The sequence below is a fragment of the Aotus nancymaae genome, unplaced genomic scaffold, assembly GCF_030222135.1.
Source record: "Aotus nancymaae isolate 86718 unplaced genomic scaffold, 86718_ANA_hifiasm-v0.15.2.pri h1tg000040l, whole genome shotgun sequence".
In the NCBI taxonomy this organism is placed as follows: Eukaryota; Metazoa; Chordata; class Mammalia; order Primates; family Aotidae; genus Aotus; species Aotus nancymaae.
In genome coordinates, this window is record NW_026988454.1 from 36,633,816 (window position 1) to 36,655,909 (window position 22,094).

General features: G+C 37.6%; 1 protein-coding gene across 31 annotated transcripts in view; it reads left to right on the forward strand.

Annotated features, from left to right (window-relative positions):
• The window catches only part of EPB41L2 (erythrocyte membrane protein band 4.1 like 2), a 225,463-nt gene that overhangs the window by 143,407 nt on the left and 59,962 nt on the right, over positions 1-22,094 (forward strand). For all 31 annotated transcript variants that reach the window (XM_021666542.2, XM_012458328.2, XM_012458331.2 and 28 more), the window contains exons 5-8: positions 8,859-8,901; positions 13,054-13,129; positions 16,447-16,665; positions 18,362-18,449. In XM_021666542.2, coding sequence (XP_021522217.1) covers positions 8,859-8,901; positions 13,054-13,129; positions 16,447-16,665; positions 18,362-18,449 — 426 coding nt within the window. The remainder of the gene's footprint in view (positions 1-8,858; positions 8,902-13,053; positions 13,130-16,446; positions 16,666-18,361; positions 18,450-22,094) is intronic.

Below are 22,094 nucleotides of genomic sequence, written 5' to 3' on the forward strand. Positions count from 1 at the left end.
TAGTGGGGACAAATGGGTAGAAAATTAGGAGGAGAGGTGGAAGTGATTGCATCTGAGAATGGGCTGTTGAAGGAGGTGAAGAGCTGAGTGATAATGACAAGACCCAGGGTGTGGCCGTGGAAGGGGATAGCTGAAGTCAAGGAGAGATTAAGATCATTAAGGAAGAAAATTCTAAGATAAAGGTACATTTGGTTGGATCTACTGTAGCGTTCTCATTGATAAAAAGATGCTAATGCTAAATAGGAATTCATAATTCCTTATTATACGTGATAGTTTCTCTTATGAAAGGTAAGATGAACCTATAAAATTATATACATGCTTTGTATATAGGCTTTAGCTCAAAAACTTTGGGAACTAAGAATGAGGTCTCCTTTCTGAGACATTCACTTTTCAGGAGTGAATATTTAATTTTAATTAGCAATATATGTAATTATTAATATATAATCTAACATGATTATATAGTAATAATTTTGTTTTGTGCAATTAAAAAAAATTTCTACCTGCTTATGTAGACAAAATCCAGTCCTCAAGACATCTAGGCAAAACAACTCTTATTTTTCCGAAATAGATTTGTATGGTATCCTATTTTTTTCCCAAAGAAATTTATTACTATTATACTAACTCAGCTCAGTCAGCCCTGCTTTGTTTAAAACCCATGCAGTTTTAACAGCAGAATATAATGATATAAGCATCTTTCTTTTTCATGCTGAACATTACCTGTACTTACGGGAAATTTTGATACTTACTTCAACCCATTATACAGTGAAGGTGAATGAAAACCATGATTGTTTGTATAAAAATTTTTTATGGAGAGAAAATTTACACATTCTTTTGGTTTTAACAGTACTGTATCTCTCATAGTTGAGACACTGAGATGAAAGCCTTTTTAGTTTATTCTGAGTATGAAAATCTATCATTGTTAGTGTTAAAGCTTTTTAATGTCTATTGAGAGTACTTATATAAACTTTACTATGGAAAATGTTGTTAAAAATATGTGGAATCAAGAAACATGTTATTCAATATGGAATTCCAAGTCCATATAGTTCCTGTATTCATGTCTAAACAAAACCATCATTAAAGGTTTTGGACTCTCTTTAAAGGGAAAAATATTGTCTTGAATTTTTGATGTTAATAGTTTGGCATTTGGCCCAAAATGACATTATAATGTAATTTGGCTGCAAGCTATATTGAAAAAGGAGTTTGTTAGAAATGTAGTTGATATCCACTGCTAACTTTATGAAAATTAATTGAAGCAGTCATCTAAGAGTCAGACCATTTCCTTCCAGAAACTAGAAGTAAAAACTCAAATATTAAACTGTTTGCATATATAAACTATTCTTTAATAAAGTTCTACATCCAATCCAGTTAAACTTGATAATCCCGCATTCTCCCAGATGTGTAGTGAATGTTTCACTGTGATACAGTGCCTGTAACTTTTCTCCTAACACCAGCATTACGGTAGAGTTCTTTTAAACCCAATTTAGGCAAAGGTATATTAAAGGGGATCTGTTTCAGTGCTATAAATTTCTGTGAGAAAATGCAGATTCTAGACAAAACTACTTTTAACTTTTAACATTTAGTAATACACTGTGAATTGGATTGAATTTGTTAATTTCTCTTACCTGGCCAAATTAGAGATCACCTAAAGCAAATGAGGAAGGCATGGCGAGGCATTTGAAGAAACTTCTAACTCTGGGATCTTAGGGTCTAACTTAAAGGGGAATTAAATGAGTGACATAGATTTTTTTTGTGGGGGGTGGGGGAAGGAACTGTTAAAGAAAAACCTATTCTAACGTTTGTTAAAACAGTTAGGCAGATTTTATTCAGGACTGTTGCAATAAGTATAAGGACCTTTGCAGTGGGGTTTTGCAGTAGGCAAGAGAGATTGGGCTCAATTCCAGATACAAGGAAAAGTGGGAATTTATAGTCAAGGAGCAGGGTGGGGGTCTGTAGATGGGAAACTACTAAGAGGAAGCATCAGGGGGCACTTAGGAGAATTCTGGCTAAACCAAACTAACAGGATTCTTGCTGAAGGCAGATGACAGTGATCTGATATCACTTGGGGGATAGTGGAGGATGAGGAACCCCCTCAGAAATCCAGGGTGATTAGTTATTGAGGGTGGGGGATTCTCACTAAACCAACTTACTAACAGGATTCTTGCTAAAGTTGGATTGTGCATAGATGGATACAGAAGTCCAAAATTTGAAGCCTAATTGGGAAGAGGATTCAGAAGCACCTGACTAAGTTTGGTCAAGAAAAGACTCTTTGTCAGAACTAGAAGATGGATTTTGTGACTGTATTTTGGGTTGTTATCAGGTCAAGCATGGTTGGGACCCTGCTGTGTGCAACTGCACACCCAGACTACTAATAGGATGCTGCAGACTGATGACTGTGGTTGTGTATCTGTGTCAGGTGAAAGTGATGAGCAAGTAGAATCAAAAGACCTGGCATTCTTTGGTACAGCTATTGTGATGGGGAGGAGTTCAAAAGATCACTTAGATAGGGAATGTGGAAACTGCCCTGCCAGGGCTTTCTGCAGGAAGCTGTCAACAGTTAGGTTTACTCAGTGAAGACTGACAAGCCAGTGAGGACTTGAAAAATGTCTCTCTATATTTAGCTTTCAGGAAAAGAGAGGAATTTCTACATAAAAAGAACTCCAGCACTATTTTACTCCAAGAGTGGTCCAAGGACCAGCAGTGTTGGCACCATGCCGAAGCTTCTTAGAAATGAAGAACTCTAGTGCTCACCCTAGACCTGCTCAAATAGTCTTTATTTTGAATAGATATTCAGGTGATTCGTATGCCTCTTTAAAGTTTGAGAAGCACTGATGAAGAGGTAAACTATTCTTTTGATGTGGCAGAGCATTATAGGAATTTGAAATGTTATGAAAGCCATGGGAGTAGGGGAGTCCTAGTGATCCCATGTGTTCGTGGTCCCAGAAGTGTTCAAATATTCATAGCCACTGAGGCAAGAGAGTTAGACCATTTCCCAAATATGGACATTTGGACCATATATTCTCTGAGGTTCTTTCCAACACTGTATTCTATGAATATGAATACAGTATTATGATTTGTAATTAAGGTTTTTTCCCCTAGATGTTTCTGTCACTAGAACATAATTGAGAATCATCTTCAGCACTTTTTCTGGGAACCTGTATTGAAAATGTCGTAGGGGAAATGTTGGAAGACAGACTTTCGTACTCAGATTTGTGGCAGATAAAGTGTAAGATTAAGGAGCTTCTCTAATTAACAGAAAGATTTTCATGTAAAGTACATACAAGCACAGTTATTCGCTATGCTGCTTAGTTAAAAAAAAATTCTGTAACCTTTTAAGACAGGAAAAAAAAATCCCACCTCTTTTTGTGCCATGGATTCCTTTGGCAGTCTGATGAATTCTACAGGCTGCTTCTCAGAACAGTGTTTTCTATGTATAACTATAATAAAGTATACAGGGCTACAAAGAAAGCCAATAACTAAGTAACATGAATATAGTGACCCTATTTTGTAAACCTGAAGTCTGATTTATTAACTTTTTATGGGCAGAGATACTCATGTAGAGATTAAATTCTTTAGTGTATATAAATAGTAATCTAAAATTTGAGGCAAATAATAGGTATGCGTATTAGTTCGTTTTTACACTGCTGATAAAGGCATACCTGAGGCTGGCCAATTTAAAAAAGAAAGGTTTATTGGACTTACAGTTCCACATGGCTGGGGAGGCCTCACAATCATGGTGGAAGGCAAGGAGGAGCAAGTCACATCTTAAGTGGATGGCAGCAGGCAGAGAGAGAGCTTTTGCAGAGAAACTCCCATTTTTAAAACCATCAGATCTTGTGAGACCCATTCACTATCATGAAAATGGGATGGAAAGGCCCACCCCCATGATTCAATAACTTCCCACCACACCCCTCCCACAACACATGGGAATTATGGGAGCTACAAGATGAGATTTGGGTGGGGACACAGAGTCAAACCATATTAGTATGTGTTTTTACTTCTGTGTTAATCTTCAATGTCTAATCTAATAGCTACTGTGATTTCAAAATATTGCCTAACATAAATGGTTTTTTTTTGTTTTTTTTTTTTTTAGACAGAGCCTTGCTCTCTTGCCAGGCTGTAGTGCAGTGGTATGATCTTGGCTCACTGAAACCTCCACCTCCCAGGTTCAAGTGATTTTTCCTGCCTCAGCCTCCCAAGTAGCTAGAACTACAGGTGTGTGCCACCATGCCCAGCTAATTTTTTTTTATTTTTAGTAGAGACAGGATTTCACTGTGTTGGCCAGGATGGTCTCAATCTCTTAACCTTGTGATCCTCCTGCCTCAGCCTCCCAAAGTGCTGAGATTACAGGCGTGAGCCACCACACCCAGCAATAAGTTGTATTTTAAGATCTGCAGCTACTACAATGTGATGTGGAAATGTTTTTTGTTTCTGCTGGTGACAAAGAGGTGCTGCTGATATTACCCAGGTTTTTTTCTGCTATGTTCCTAGTTGACAGTGATGCTAAGTTTCAGTTAGAAGTTAGTGAAAATAGACATGTGACATTTTTTTCCCAAACTTGAGTTTATTATCTCCCGATTTCATGTTTGAAGGTGATTTAGTGATACTCGATATTCTAAGGTCTCATTTTATTTTTAGTTTACTTATGATGGAAGCCTGTTTTAGGATTCCTTGTAACTTTTATTATTAGTGCCTTATTTTACCAGTTGGTCATTCAGGAGATAAATATTTACTGTGTTCATGTTTTGGGTTTGGAGAGGGAGTAGGGAAGGGAAAGTGATGAGGATACTGAATTGAGTAAGCGACTGTTCCTCCCCTTAGGTAGTTGGCAAAATACTTCTTTTATTTATTTTTTAATAAACCAAGTTAAATTTTTTGAAATCTGATACAGGTTTCAGCTTTCGAGTTTTGCATGGTTGCTTATACCTTAAGATTCGGGAAACACTGAGAAAATCCCTGTCTTGCCTGATCTTGAATTGCCTGAAGCTGTCACTTTCCTGGGTTCTTTCCCTGGAGAATGTTTTAGGATGTTCCCAGGAGTGGTCCAGGGACAAATCTCTTTTAAAAAATTTGCCAGGTGGGTTTTTACCATCAGTCAAAATGTAGAAAAGCTTAGTTGGATAATACTTTAACATGTACATGGAAGCACTTAGACTAGTCATACCTGTGACTGTTTTCATGAGAAGCGATCATGTTATTGATGTCTTCATTTCCAAGAAGAATCTTTTCTACACTAAGGCAGCTTTATATAGAAAGGGTTGGCATGAGACATTTTCTCTGAGGAAAAGGGGTTTGGTTTTTATTTCATCTCTCCTATGAATATCGTAACCCTATTTTGTGAACCCAAAGTCTGATTTATTAACTTTTTGTGGGCAGAAATATTCATGTAGAGATTAAATTCTTTAATGTATGTAACACACCACCTGTGTAATATAAAATGATGTGAAGAAGAGATACATACTAAAAGATGATAATTTAGTTTTATCATTGCAAATAGTGACCTGCTAATGTTGATGTACTGGGGAAAGTACTTGGCATGCATATTTGTTCTTCAGGAATGAATATTGTTTGAAAACAACTACCCTATGAGGTAGATGTTGTGATCCCCGTTTTGTGTTTGAGGAAATTGAGGCTTAAAGCCAAAAAATGTGCCCAAGTTACAGAGTTAATGGAAAACCAGAATTTGACAGCATGTATTTCTGAATCCAAAGTTTATATATGTGGCCGTAGTAGCCGAATCTTTAAGTCTAAAACCTGGCAGTGAATACTGTAACATATCATGGGGTGAGTGGGGGTGTTGTGTGTTGTGCTCATGCACCCCCATACATTTTTCTCATTCTCTGATGGCATTTTCCACCTTTTTGCATCTGCCTCTTGGTCCACCCAGCCCTCCTCCTTAAGCATCAAACCAAGAATTTGGTTTTTTTTTATTATTTACTGTATTTTTATTATTTACTTTTATTTTTATTATTTTTTTTATTTACTGTATTTACAAGTTTGGTTTACTATTTCTTTGTAACTGATAATGCAGATCATTAATTTGTATTTCTTTTAAGTCATTTTTTGTTTTTTTATTTAGGAATTTATGATGCTATATCCCACCTACCATCTAAGTACTCATTAGAGATACTTATTCAAGTAAAAATAATTGTACTAAAAATAATATAACTTGTGATCATTTAAGATGATCACAGCATAGAGAGGAAGGAGACAAGCAATGGGCAGATACCAGTCAGCAGATATTAATTTAGTACTTACTGGTTGCATAAAACTGCCAGTTACCCTGGAAGATATGAATAATATGGTCTCTTCCAGCCCTTGCAAAGTTGTAGTACTAGGGATTGAGAAGACAGCCTAACGCTTGGCAAGAATAGAGCTTAACAGTGTGAACGTGAAGGTGTTTAGGAAAGAGAAAACCAGGTGAGGAAATCATGCTGCTATTTGATCACATCAGGTAAACTCCACCCACTTAGTCTTTGGATAGGGTTGAAAGTAAGCCATTTCAGCCTTCAATAATCTCTCTGGCAGTGTTGTGGAAAGTGGTCTGAGAATGACACGAAGTCTGAATTTGGCTGGCTGACTTTTCACTCGTATTACTGGGTTTTTAGAGCTCTCCTGACTCTCACCATGGCCTATAGAAACTGTTAGGTAATTTGTGCAAGGGCTCGATGCTTTAGGTGAGAATAGAAGGTGCCAGGTGGTTGAGACACAGGGTTAGTCCATGAGATCGCAAGCTTCCACCATCCTCTCCTGGAACAGAGAAGGGTCCTTTGTTGCTCTTCTGTGCTGGGATCTATATCAATGCTCACACTTAATGGAACAGGGCATTTGGAAGGGTCTGTCTTTAAGACCAGCACTTTCTCCTCTACTCTTTTCTTTCTCTGTGTTAATGTTCTGGGGATTTTTTTTTTTTTCTTTTCAATTTGGCACCATCTGATTCTGTTTTTCTTGCTATGGTTGTTCCTTGGGTAGAAATTCTACCCATTTGCCCCTTTCTCACCTCTCTCCCAGCCTCCAACCAGTCTGGGCTAGAGGCTGAATGATGTGTTTTTTCATTCTTATGCACTCATCAAGGCTGGCCATTTGTGAGCCAGCTGTTGGGTGGGACAGCAGCTGCAGTGCATGCAAACTGAATGGCAGGCTGTCTTCCCAAGGGAGAATTAGAGCTGCTCCCTCACATGGCACTGGAGGCCCCCTTAGAGAGGCCTGCTGCCCCTCACATGAGTAGTGCATGCAGCTGGGACACCAGTAATATGAAACTAGACCATGCTCTGGTGGTTCTTTGTGGAGAGGTTTGAATATAACCAGTGTTAGAACAGAGCCACGCACACCTTGGATCCTTGCTGCCCTGAGTGCAGGCCATGAACAGTCGTGAAACCCAAGGGGGCCGTGCAGCTCTGCTTTCACAGCATCTTACTCTATTACTTTTTAATAGTATCAGTTATACCATTTTAATATGTTATTAAGACAGCAAGTTATTTTCTATATACTAAGCATTTTAATTGTTTGCCTTATATATCTGAATAAAATTCTGTGTAAGTACAGATGTTACAATACGGCAGTCCCCAACCTTTTTGGCACCAGGGACTGGTTTTGTGGAAGGTAGTTTTTCCACAGACCGGGGCAGGGGTGAAGGAATGCTTTCAGGATGAAACTGCTCCACCTCAGATCATCAGGCATTAGTTGGAAGAGTCTCATAAGGAGCGTACAGCCTGGATCCCTCTCTTGTGCAGTTCACAATAGGGTTTGTGCCCCTCTGAGAATCTAATGCCAGTGGTGATCTGAGACGAGGTGGCGCTCAGGCGGTAACACTCACTTAGCTGCTGTTCATGTCCTGTTGTGCAGCCCAGTTCCCAACAGGCCACGATCGGTACCAGTCCATGGGCTGGGGTTGAGGACCCCTGTTATATTATTTTGGATACTGCTTAGAATGAATAAAACTAAGTAGAGTTATTTATTTGAATTAGTTTATTGTCTCTCGAAAAATGCACTATGTTAGTGATAACTTGAGGATAGAAAAATGTAAATATAAAAATATAAACAAAAAAACCTCAGTTTTTTTGGATTGATCTTTTGCTGATAGCTTTGAAAAACAAAAATTTCATGTCCTTGGGTGATTCAAACCTACTGGTTTAAATTTGGTCTTTTTTGCTTTAAGATATTATAATAGCTTCCTAGCGTTTTTCTTAAAGCTTTCTTAAGGAGCAGACATGAGAGGAAGGTGAAAGGGAATTCCTTGTGATTGTTACTTCCAACTTAGAATGAGGTTAAGAAAAAAGAGGGTTGTTATATTAAGACCAGGAAGGGAAATACTATCTCCCATCTGACCTTACCTCTCCTTATAATTACACAGTTGGAGGGAAAAGGAAGATTAAGGAAGAGAAGTAGTTGGCTTTAGGAGTTGAGATAATTGTGTTTGATTGGTATGTATATACTTTTAGCCAACAGTTTCCATTTTCACACTTTATCCTTCATGATTAAGAACCCATTATTGCCCTTGAAGAGCTCTCATTTCAGTGTCTGCAGGGGCTATTAGTTGGCAGTTCTGCTATTGAATAAAAACTACCTGAAGATACGTCTCATCATTTGGACCATTTTAGATGCAAGAGAATGAGGCCCATGAGACCCACCTTAAAAGCGTTTGAATATTTTATTTATAATACACGCAACACATTTACACACATATATACTTAAAAACAAAGCAATACTTAGCCCAGTAGAATGCCAATAGGTGAAAGTTGCTTTGAATAGGACTTTGTTAAAATGTGTTTACACTTGCATAAGTATGTGAACTTTGAACTGTTCTATTTTAGACTCTAGAGTATATTTCTTATGAGTTAATTTTTTTTTCCCTCATGCAGAACTGGCTAGATCCTGCAAAAGAAATAAAGAGACAACTGAGAAGTAAGTATTTATATAATCGTTCTTTGAAGTTAAGGTAATCTTGATAGCTATTTGTGATATAAATGGTCAGTGACAGAATGGTCAGTTCTATTTTGCATTTATGCTGTCTTAGAAGTTAATAGTACTAATAATATTTTTGTGGAATTGTGACTGTTTTGTACATGGTTCAGGGGCTCCTACTTTTGCAAAGGTTCTAGACTCACATTCCTGAATACTCACTCAAATTGTCCTATGAAGTAATATCTGACCTTTTTTGAGGGGAATGAAAGAGAAGCTACTTTTCTGTAAATTTTACTTTCTATGTAAATTTTACTCTATTGAGACCTGATACTGTTGCTTTGTCTGCTTCATTTTGAAAGTGTACAATCAGTTCAATATGCACATCTTCGGCCACAGAGATGTATAGAGACACTGTTCCTGGATGTACTGGAGTGAGGACTGGGGAACAATCTTTTCAGTTCTCTGAGGTCACTGGCATCTCTGCCCATTGGCTCTACAATCAAGGCTTGTAGTTAGGCCTCATCGTTCCTTTCTTCCCCTTTCCCCATTTGTTCTTGTTGTAGAATCCCAAAATCACCTCAAGGGTCCCACTCTAACTGGCTTCAGTTCCCTCTCTAGGTTCTGCCTCTGCAGGTTGTGTTGCCTGTGGCTGGTTTTTTGGTATCTGTGCCAAGAAACATGATCAACCAAGACAAACCTCTGTTAGCAGATCTGGATACTTAATTTACTTCAGGGTCTGTGAATGACTGAAGTAGAGAAGGTAGACAGCTACAGGTAGTTGGAATTTTTGGCCTGGAGAATAAAATCTGAAGGCTGGTAAATTCCTAACTGCCCTCCTTGACGGTGGACCTCAGAGTTGTCCCAGGAGAAACCACTTCTCCAGGTTCCAGCCTGCAAGATGCCCTTTGTACTGTTGATTTCATTTCTCTACTTACTTATTATTCCTAAGGTCAAACTGCAACAAATCTGTACTTTCCCTTCTGCTCTTTTCATCTACCATCTAGCTCCCACTTTAGGTTCTCCACATTGGTTTTCTTCATTTCTTTCTCTCTCTCTTAGATTATTTAACTTTTTGGTAGTCTTCCTTTCATTTCTTTGCTTTCCTACTCTCTTTTTTTATTCTGAGCATATACCTTATTTTTTCCCATTTCCTTTCCCTGTAGACTCATCTTTCTTTTCCTTTTTTAAAATGCCTTTGATTAGAGTGACCAACCTCATGATTTGCCCAGGGCTGAGGGGCTTCTCAGGATATGAGACTTGAAGTGCCAAAGTTGGAACCAGTTCCAGGCAGGCTAGCATGGTTGGTCACTCTCTCCTTTGATTATTATTCCTGGGTTTCCTGCATTCTCTTGTATTTATTTTCTTGGTGTTTCATCCATTTATGGTTACTTCATGATGGGAAAGGGAGAAAAAGAAGAGGAATAAGTAGACACCAGATATGTTATGCTTGCATTATGGAAGAAACTGTACCAGAGTTTTGGACTTTCTCCTTTGTCCTTTCTGCAGTTGTTACTTTGCAAAGTGCATGCATTCAGAAAGGTTACGCATGCTTAGTTCTTACAGTGTGAAATCAGACCTGCCAAGTGACCCATGCAGAGAGAGAACAGGGCAACCTCTGAAATATGATTGATGTCCCATTGAGTTGTTTCCTGTGGTTTTGTTTGGGATCTTGTCTGATGATGATGATGATGATGATGATGATGGTGATTATTATTATTTTGTGCCACTCTGTTCAGAGTCATGGAGATTTCCTAACTTTTGGAGGCCAAACTTCTTGCTGATTATGAATCACGTTCTTATGTTTTGATTATCTGTGAAGTTTTAAAAACTTATTTCAGAACTTTTACCCTTGTGGTTTGGCAAGATGAATAACAGTAAGACTCGACTTTTAAAAACTATTGGAACCAGTTCTTTAAATGGAATCATGTACTGTAGCCATCATGAGAGTAGGCTGAGGAAATGAAGCTTTAGCAGTTGTATCTACCTCTTTTCTTTCTGTATGAAAATGGACAAAAAAAACCTGCCTGTTCTATCCCTGGTCTCTGCTGTGATTTTATTTTCATTTTTCAGCTCATAGGCAGTTAGCAAAGATAAATATTCATCTTTTTTGAGTTACCTATGACAACCTATAACTTAATGGTTCTTGTTTAAAATTTGCCTTAAACAATCTGTAGCTAGAAGATTGTTTATAAATAGCAAGGTAAAAATTATGATGATGATAATGTGTAGTTAAATTTAAAAAGTTTAACTTGAAAACTGCTAAGGAAGTAGATTTTAAGTGCTCTTACCATAAAAATAGTATGTGAAGAGTAATGCGTATGTTAATTAGCTTAATTTAGCCATTCTACAGTGTATACTTATTTTAAAACATCATATTGTATACCATAAATATGTACCATTTTTATTTGTCAGTTTAAAAAACCTTAGCGTTATTGGTACATTTCAGCACCTTTTAGATTTGGAAGTATATTTGAAAATATGTGGCCTATTAGAAATGTATCCCTGAGTCCTGTCCAGGCAAGCATGAACAAGGAGCCACTAAGAAATGATAATCCTGTGATGACTTTGCTTAATTATGGATAAACAATCACCTCGAAGAAATGTTTACACAAACACGATGCATGGATATTTGACAGCAAATATAGGCCAAGAAGCCTACTATCTCTTGATATTCAGGAAAATCTTATATCCCGTTATTATGTTTTAAATATGTAAAGTAGAACTGAAATCCACTTCTTAAGTTCAGCAGGATTGACTTCATTGGCAGAATGGTGATGTATTGGGCCCAAATCCAGCAAAAATGCATGTGTATATTGTATATAGCAGTAGCCATTTAATAAATATTTGAGTGAGGGAAAAGGTAGTGTGCTGATGGTAAGGCAAAGGACAAAATGGATTCAGGGAATTTTTCTTCAAGTCTAGAAATTAAACATCTCATGAGGTCTTTAAATATATATAGAATGGAATAACTTGGCTGGGTGTAGTGGTTCACGCCTGTAATCCCAGCACTTTGGGAGGCTAAGGTGGGAAGATTGCTTAAGCCCAGGGATTTGAGACAAGCCTGGCAACACAGGGAGACCTGGTCTCTGAAAGAGTGAAAAATAAGTTAATCGGACATCGTGGCACATGCCTGTGGTCCCAGCTACTTGGGAGGCTAAGATGGGAAGATCACTTGGGCCCGGGAAGTCAAGGTTGCAGTGAGCCGCGATCGTGCCATGGCACTGCACCCTGGGTGACAGAGTGAGACCCTGTCTCAAAAACAAAACAAAACAAAAACCTAGAATGCAATAATTTATATGTGTATATATATATACACACACACACATACACTATTTTTATAAATTAAAAATATTGTGAACTTTGAGTGGAACTCTAAATTCAGGCTAGTGGAATTATTTGGATCACTTTAGCAAAATAATACCTGCTCTTTCCCCCATAGTTTCACATTTTTAAAGCTATCCTACATGTGCTCTATCAAAATAGTTAAATTTTAATGTATAAATATCAATATTTTAACTTTTAACAAGTCATTTATGATATGGTTGCTTGACTTATTCATTCTTTATGGAACAGTACAGCAAAGTGTATGTTATATACAAGTGTACTTAGACCTACTCTATAAAACCTGGGAAATTATTGTCCTAAAGTATTGTGAAATTGTACCATGCTTTCCCTTCTTGGGATCTCTTTTAACACCTTCTTCAAATAGCCCATTAATAATTTTTGAATAGCTATTACCTCTTGATAATTACTCTCCTTCCCCACAACAATGTGGAAATCCTGAATTTTTTTAAAAAAAGGGTAATAAATATTTGGCAACAAGAGATCCTCAGAACTATTACCTGGGGGTTATATTAAAATTTTTGTATAATAGATCACTGTAGAAAACACCTGTTGAGGTACCAGTAAATGTGTATAAGAAAGAGAACCTGTTATTCTTTAATGGTGGCTTCTTTATGTAATTGATTTTATTTTATTTTTCCTTTCATTTTTATTTTATAAGTGATATTTTATTTAAATAAAAAGTAAAATTCTGCACACTGATTTATAGTTGGATTAGTCTGCACTGTTTGATCCTTGACCTTTAAATTTTATTACAGTAGTCATTCTTCTGTTAATTGGGTGCATAACTGTGATATTTAATAATTACAGACCTTCCCTGGCTATTCACTTTTAATGTGAAGTTTTATCCTCCTGATCCTTCTCAACTGACTGAAGATATCACCAGGTACTTTATATTTGCATTTTAGAATGAGCCTTTCCACACAGCTCTCATTTGTTTCTGTGCCCTGGGAGCATAGTGGTAATTTCAGGATTGAAAACCAAAACAGTTTCCTTGAAAATGGGTACATCCAAATAGTTTGAAATGTTGTCAGTTTCAAAAATTTTATTCACTTTCTTTAATTTTTTTATTATATTCTAGTAATGAAAATTTTAAAAATGATAACTGCTGACAACTTTGTTTTCTATGTTATACTTTTAAAAGTCACTAATTTTTAATATTTGAGATTTTAATACTAAGGTCATTTTTATTGTATATAACTCATGTGTGTCTATATACTAGTCTGATACTACACAGATGATATGAGGTTAGAAAAATGAAATTATTTTAAAAGGCCAATTGAACTGGTAATTTTTTTCTCTCTTCTCCCTCCAGAACCAAACAAAATAGGATTTCTTATGTAGAGTCAATAGCTAGTTCACTTCCATCTGCTCCAAGATTGTGTGAGCTATAAGAACATACACTTAAATTGCAAAGAAAGGATTCTGTTTAGGAGCAAGAGAATATTTATTGATTCTGAGTACTTGAATGTCAACCAAAAAACATTATTGCGAATCAAAAAGTACCTTGAAATCTTAGCCCAATTAGACTGTGTACCAGGGATAGCATTTCTCAGCTTTGGTAAGAGGCAGTATAAAGGGTGATTTTATTTTTAAAGGATAATTTTTATATACCATATTTTAAAAAGGTTATTTACATGACCAAGTACAACTGTGTGCAGTGTATGGCGTTTAGAAAACTAGAGGGCCTTAGCAAAAGAGTCTGCTCGTCTTTAGTTCCTGTATCTTTGATGCTTTCTGCTAGGCCAGTTTTGTTATCAGATATCAAATTGTAGAGGTGCTTAAGAGTGCATAATATTCACGTGAAATAGGAAGGATGGAGATTTCTTTCCAGTATTGGTACATAGCAGTACATAGCAGCCTTTTATTTTAGCTACTTATTGCTGAATAGGAATGTACTAATTAAGCTCTGAATGAATTAGCTTCACCTAGTAAATAATAAATAGTAGCTTTTGTAACTACACAGTGAGCTACTTACAGCATAAAACCTGACCAAATGACGTGTGTAGGATGTAGAGCTTCACTGCAGGAGTGCCTCTGAACAATGCATGTAATCGGGGCTTTGTGACCCAACACGCTCTGTATATACACTTCTCCTTGCAGTAATTTGTTTGGGGAATGATAATCCTTTGGTGATTGCAAGTTTGTAACATTAGTAAGTACTTTGGTTTTCCATATAAATGGATCTTGAACAGTCTCCCTGTCTATAGTGGGAGGAACAATCTAGTCTGCTCAATTAACTAAAGGTCTCAGTGGTGCAGCCTGAGACCAGCCACCTGCCTGTACTTGTGGCCTGGCAGCTTAAATGTCATGATTGAAATCTTCACTGTGACTTGAGTGACTGTTTAGAAGGTAGGGTATGCTTTTGAGAAGGGCAAGAACACTAGAATAATGTTTGAAGAATGCTTCATAGTGCTGTGTGAAGATGCAGTTTGATAATTCAGGAAGCTCTTGCCATTTTTTGTTAGAAGTTTCTAGGGTTTCAACTTAGGCTTTGAAAACAGAGGAAAGGACTAATGTGAAAAGCAGAGACAATATGAAAGGAAGCAACAAGATGGAATCTTTGTGTTCAGGTTCTAAAACTGCCATAAAATGTGGAGAACTATCACTATTGTTGATTAGCGAATTTAAAGATAACCTGGACCCATGGTTTAAAATTTAGTTTTCTGAAGTATGTACAGTTATGCTCATGTTGTTCTATGGGTTGAGGAAACGTATAATCCTCCTTAAAAAGAGAACTACTGCAAGGCATAAAATACTCAACATATTGTAGTGATAGTGAAAAGACTTTGAATCTCTCAATTGCCAAGAACTTGTCTTGTGGCAAGGACTATGGTGATGATAGAGTCCCTCCTCTTCCTGATGATGTATTCGGAGGTAATCCAGGTGTAACTGAACTAAACTGGCCCCATGTACTGGATTGTGCTTTCTGACCCAGTAACAACAAGGCCTGGACCAGAGGCCAGCACCGCCTATTTGATCATGTAGGGTAGAGAGCAGGAAGAGGATTGGGCCCTAAAACCCAGCCAGGCAAGTGTCCATGGGACTAAGATTCCCAGCTGCCAGCAGGAATGCCAGTCTCTAAAAGGTCTTAGAGAATGAGGACTCTGCTATTGATTTCGGAGGATCCGTGGTGACCATAGCAAGTGGTGAAATTTGAGAGTAGAAATTACATTTTAAAATGTTACCAAGAGGAATTGATAGTGGGGTTGAAAAGGGGGAAAAAAACCCACAGATATTACATGTTTCTGCATTTTATTTCATGGAAATGGAAATTCTTTTATAACTGTATAGTGTGCCACATGGATCATTGAATGAGAAACATTATTATAGCCACTAAATATTATAGCTTCTAGTTACTGATTTCTAGGCATCTGGCAGATATTTTATTTGTATTATCTGATGTTCACGTTCATCTTCAAAGGGAAGTAGAGTTCTTATCGTCTTACAGGTGGGAAATTACCCTTAGGCAAGTAAATTAACTTGTTCAAGGTCATATAGAGTCAGGTCTTCCTGGCTTCAAAGCCCAGCCTTTTTCTACTAAACTGAGCTAGCTACGGCTTTAGATAGGGTAAGTGGACAAGTAAGGGCTTCAAAGTAGAAATTTATCAATAATTGTTGTTAAGGTGTTTCCAGAAAAGAAGAAATTAGTATAAACAGAGTCAAGATGATAAAGGGTGGGTGACTTTAGCTTTTCTTAACAAATGATTGACTAGTTTTTTTTTAATCCATTAATCTTTACATCTTTTGAGTGCTAATTTTTATCACAGTTTTAAATCCAAGGAGACAGTTTAAGTGATTGAAATTTTTACTTCAGTCACAAAACTCTTAATAGTAATTATAGACTGACTTTTACCGGAACAGCAGTTCAGAATTTTCATTCCATTGTGTGTATGTGTATGTGTGACTGACTTTTCTTTAAAAAAAATGCAGTATTTGATTCTAAATATTTTCTTTTACACACACACACACACGCACACAAATTAGCCTTCTGGACCCAGTTTCTATAAATAAGCCACAAGTTTAGAAGCCCAAGGAACAAGTTGAGGCTTTTTATTAGAGAAGAAGATTTTTGCTGTGGATATGAAGAACACCTATATTGTATATTTGTTTTCAAAGGGGTATTAGGTTTTAAGGACTATGAGTGTTCCAGTCTCACCTAATGGTTCTCTTCTGACCCCTTTCTCCCTCTGCTCCTCACAGATACTTCTTGTGCCTTCAGCTCCGGCAGGACATTGCCTCTGGCCGTCTGCCCTGCTCTTTTGTGACTCATGCTCTTCTGGGATCCTACACACTACAGGCTGAACTTGGTGACTATGACCCAGAAGAACATGGCAGCATTGACCTCAGTGAATTCCAGTTTGCCCCAACTCAGACTAAGGAGCTGGAAGAGAAGGTGGCAGAGCTGCACAAAACCCACAGGTCTGTTGCTTTGCTGACTGGAGAGGGAATGGCCATGGTAGATTTAAATAGCTTCTCTTGTAGCACTTACTAGACATTGAGCACAATTTACAGGATTTTCCAGTTTTTCCTTTTGGAGCTTCACCAAGCACTAATCAAGACAACGTGCAGTCCTTGAGGTATCCTTTCATTATTTTTATGACTATCGTGTGAGAAACTATGCTCATGAGACTGTATGTTTTCATTTATTGGAAAAATGTACTTTTCCCCATGACAACTTCTTCTCCCTATCCTATTCCTTAATGTACACACATTGGAAACAAACGTGCCCACATACTTATTTGATATTTACTTTATATTTCTTCTGCCTTTTAATTGTCCTGATGACTCTGTGTGGTAAGAAAGCTAGGGAGATATTGAGGCACTGGGATTTGAATTACAGTGTAGGTGGTGATGGACATAGGAATGGTAACTGAAATGTACAGGCGGTGCCACTGGAAGATGATCTATTGGTTTAGCTAAGATTACTTACATTAATACTGTATCACACTTTGAGAACATTTATATCTGTGTAAAAAGAAAATGGACTTTTTACACAAGTTTTTAGAACTCTAGCTGCAAAATTATGAATTGTTCTATATCGCAAAATTATAATTTTAAAAAATATTTACTAAAGTGATCTGAAAGGAATTTTCAAAAATTAGAAGGTTTTTAAACAGGCCATATTCATTGACTTTTCTTTGAAAAAATGCAGTATTTCACTCTAAATATTTTCTTATTAATTTATTTAAATTCTACTTAATAGACATTTGTTGTATAATTCTAATAGGAAATATGAGATACTGAAATGCCATGGGGAATGTGAAAATTAATGGGACATGGTCTTGCTCTTTAGGAGCTTAAATTTTATTTAATTGGGCATATAAATAGGAATGAAAATTACTTTATTTTATTTTTCGTTTTTTTGAGATGAAATCTTGCTCTGTCACCAGGCTGGAGTGTAATGGTGCGATCTCGGCTCACTGCAACTTCCGCCTTTAAGCGATTCTCCTGCCTCAGCCTCCCGAGTAGCTTGGATTACAGGTGCCAGCTACCATGCCCAGCTAAATTTTATATTTTTAGTAGAGACAGCATTTTCACCATGTTGGCTAGGCTGGTCTTGAACTCCTGACCTCAAGTGCTCTGCCTGCTTTGGCCTCCCAAAGTACTGGGATTACAGGCATGAGCCACTGCGCCCAGCTGGAAATAATTTTAGTATAGCCGGAATGTGATTTGTGTTACCTATCATAGGTGTAAAATCAAATACAAGTAATTTTGATCTTTATTATGATGAACTCTAGTGAAATAAAATGAAGGAGTAAAAATGTGTTTATCACAGAAAGATGAGATCACTTTTTTTTTTTATTCTCTGGTACTTATGTTGTACCCTCTTGCTGGGACTTTTTTCCTCAGGGGAAATAATCAAAAGCAACTTTTTAAGATAGAAGGGGTAAGAATGGAGGTATACATACTCTGCAATTTAGCAGGTTTAGATGATAGGATCTTAAGAGAAAAATGTTAAAGGTTAAGAGTTGTTTTCTTACCTTTTCCTACTTTTCTGCAAACTTGGCTGGGTTACTTCTCTCCTCCAGATTCTCTGAGCACAGACACTCCTCTCATTTGACTACGTTTGCTCTGCACCCATTAAGAAGATAATACTGTTTCTTTTGATTCTCAGGGGTTTATCTCCAGCACAAGCTGATTCCCAGTTCTTAGAAAATGCAAAGAGGCTTTCCATGTATGGTGTTGACCTACATCATGCCAAGGTACTGTAAATGTAACGGGAAGTAGCATCACACCAGTCTGTTGACTGAAGTTTTGAGAGGGCTCCAGTTTCAGGATAGCCCAGCTAATTTTGGGGAAAAGGAGATTTGCCTTCACTTGAGGGTCTCTGGAATGTTTCCCTGGTGACTAATTATGGGGTTTATAGTTGTGGGAGGAACCATGTATTTTCCCTCTACTGCTTCTTTTCCCAGGCTTTTAAATTAATGCCCTTTCATAGGTACTTACTGTGACTCACTGTGTCAGCCTGTTTTACCCCTTATCCTGGTTTATTCTGCATCTTGGCTTCTGCTAGGCCAAGTGCTGTGTCTGTCCCAGTTCCCTCTCCCACCTGTGTCTTGGGAGAGGAGAGCAGACCTTAGCAACCATAAAAGGACAAAAGCAGCATGGATAGGACCACTTTCCAAAAAGCTTCTGTGTGGTGAAGGAGCCCTAGATCTGGTCTTTTTCCTGTAGGTATGTTTTGTACTTTGTGAAGGATAATGTAGGCGGGCCCAGGTTCTGGGTGATAAAGCACTTTCAGTTTAATTTGAAACCTAGTAAAAGAATAAGACAATGGAGAGGTGGGAAGCCAATCATAATCCTGAATACCATAATCCTCAAAGATAAAAATCTCAAAAATATAATGCTGGAAAAAATAATTTTAAGTTATTTAAAAGACATTTATTTATGTTTTTAGAGGGGGATTTGAGAAACATAAAACACAACAGAACTTCATAGGCCACTTTTTGTTTTTTTGAGACGGATTTTCACTCTTTTTTCCCAGGCTGAAGTACAATGGTGTGGTCTTGGCTCACTGCAACCTCTGCCTCCCGGGTACAAGTGATTCTCTTATCTCAGCCTTCCGAGTAGCTGGGATTACAGGCATGCACCACCATGCCCAGCTAATTTTTTTGTATTTTTAGTAGAGACAGGGTTTCACCATGTTAGCCAGGCTGGTCTCGAACTCTTGACCTCAGATGATCCGCCTGCCTCAACCTCCCAAACTGCCGAGATTACAGGTGTGAGCCACCATGCCTGGCCCATAGGCCACTTTACATGACAAAATAGGCAGTAGTAACATACATACTTTTGCAAGCATAAATGCTCCAGTATACTGACGATAGTCACAGGGTATGAGTTATGAGTAGACGAATCCTGTTCATACAAAAATAGGTCCAAAAGTGAAATGTGTAAGCACACATCACTATAGTTGGTTGCCAGTAACAATATCAGTTACTTCGTGGTTCTAGTTTAGATGATTATATGGTGGGGAGAGTCAAGGAGGAGAATGACAGGCAAGGTGAAAGATGGATTTGTTTTTAAAAAATATATCCAGAATCAACATGTCCTACAGTTGCCTGCTTTTAAAAGACCCTGCCAATCTCTAGATGTTGTTTAGAAGCCCAAATTATATGATTTGAGACATCTCTAGGAAAGCTCCCTACACAAAGATGTCTTTCCTCCCTAGTCCTCTGATGAATAATTCTTGCATTTGTGTTATTAATCATACTTCGTATTTACATAGCATTCTTTTTCTCCTCAGTGGCTTCCTTTATTTAAATACTTTTATTTATTACAAAACTAATACATGTTCATCATAGAAAATAGAGACAAACAGAAGAAAATAAAGATCACTTAAATCTTTATGCAAAATAAGTACTCTTAATACATTTTTTTCTTTTCTTTTTTCTTTTTTTTTTAGATCTCTGGGCAATTGAGTTCACATGCCTTCTAAAAATGGGGTCATACTATGAGCACCATTTCTGTCAGTTTTTTTTTAACTTGCTATTATAAGATTTTTCTATGTCAGTAAGTAGTCTCTGGCACCATCATTTTTAACTACTAGATGCTGTATGCCCGTAATTTTAAAAAGTACTGTCATACCATCTCATTTTTTTACCAGTATACCATCTTATTTAAAATTGGAATGTTTTTTATTTTACAGCTACTTAAAACAGTGTAGAGAATGACTTGTTTAAACCTGTGTGTTGTTAAACGGTCTATCTGCCTGATACCTTCTGGGAAATGCTAGTAGGAGGTGAAACAGATTGTCTTGACATTCAAGTGCTTTTCTGATCATTTTCTATATAATGGGGACAGGTTAGGTTAACCAAGAAGCAGAAATAGGGAGGGAAGAAAAAATAAGTTTGGGACCAAAAAAACCTCCCAAACCTCTCTTCCTCTAGACCCTGCCATTCTTGCCACATGGAAATCTTGTATCTCGGCTTTGTTGATCATTAGTTAGAAACCAATTCTTTTTTTTTTTTTTATTTTTTTTTATTTTGAGATGGAGTTTCGCTCTTGTTACCTAGGCTGGAGTGCAATGGCGCGATCTCGGCTCACCGCAACCTCCGCCTCCTGGGTTCAGGCAATTCTCCTCCCTCAGCCTCCTGAGTAGCTGGGATTACAGGCACGCGCCACCGTGCCCAGCTAATTTTTTGTATTTTTAGTAGAGACGGGGTTTCACCATGTTGACCAGGATGGTCTCGATCTCTTGACCTCGTGATCTACCCGCCTTGGCCTCCCAAAGTGCTGGGATTACAGGCATGAGCCACCGCGCCCGGCCAGAAACCAATTCTTAAATGGCAGTGCTGTAAGGTTTCAGGATTCTTGTTTTTGATGTTGTATCTTAGAAAAGTAGGAAATTGTGGACTCCGAAGTATAATATTCTTTCTCACTGTGTAGTTAGGAGCAGAACGCTAAAAAAATTTCAAGGGAAGCTTCATTCTGTTTATCATCTGATAGACTCTGTAGAATATATTTGATAAGCAAGATATTTGTGGCTTATTGAAAAGAATATATGTGGCAGTTTAAAAGAACTTTTCATAGTTCATGTTGTTTCAAGTTTTATGTCTTTTTATTTTTCATTGTTTTTTTTTTTAATTAGAAGAGTTTATAAGGCATATTTGTGTTAGGATGAGTTGAAAAATGTTGAATAAAAGGAATCTCAACAAAGGTTCAGAGAAACCATAAGAGAATCAGGACACTGGTGGTGGCCGCAGGCTAGTATCTGCAGCTATCCTAATCTCTCTAGGTCTGTCTGAGGGAGGGAGGGCAGAGTAGTTTCCAAAACCCCCAAGCAGAGATATGTGTGGAGAGTGCTGTCTTGCTGGGAGCCACTGTCAGAGGGACAGAGTCAGCCTGATGTGACCACGTAGGGAGGGAATCTGGATAATAAACACCCTGACCTCCTTTCCTTCCTTTCCTGATCTTTTGCAAGAACTCCCTTAATACTAAACTCATTTGAATGCCAGCCGTCATGGGATCCTGTTGAAATCCATATGGGGCAGTGAGCAATGCAGAGAAGGTGCTCCTTTTCATTAGTTTATTTTACTGATTTTGCTACCATGTGGCATAACTTATCTATGATGGATTGAGTCCTGCCTTTTCCTCTTTTCACTTGCTACCCTTTATCTGTAGTTTCTGTTCACACAAAGAGTGGTAATTCTAAAATAATTACGTAGAACAACGAAAATCAACTGATTTACTTGAATCTGAGTTGTGTTTATTTTTAAGTCAGATAAAATAGCTTCCTTGTCCTATCTAAAGATTGCTTCAGACTAGAGATGGCTCATTCAGTGTTTCAAACGCGGGTTGCCTCCCCACTTGTGGTGAGAACATGCCGTCTCGGGCAATCTTCTGCCTTG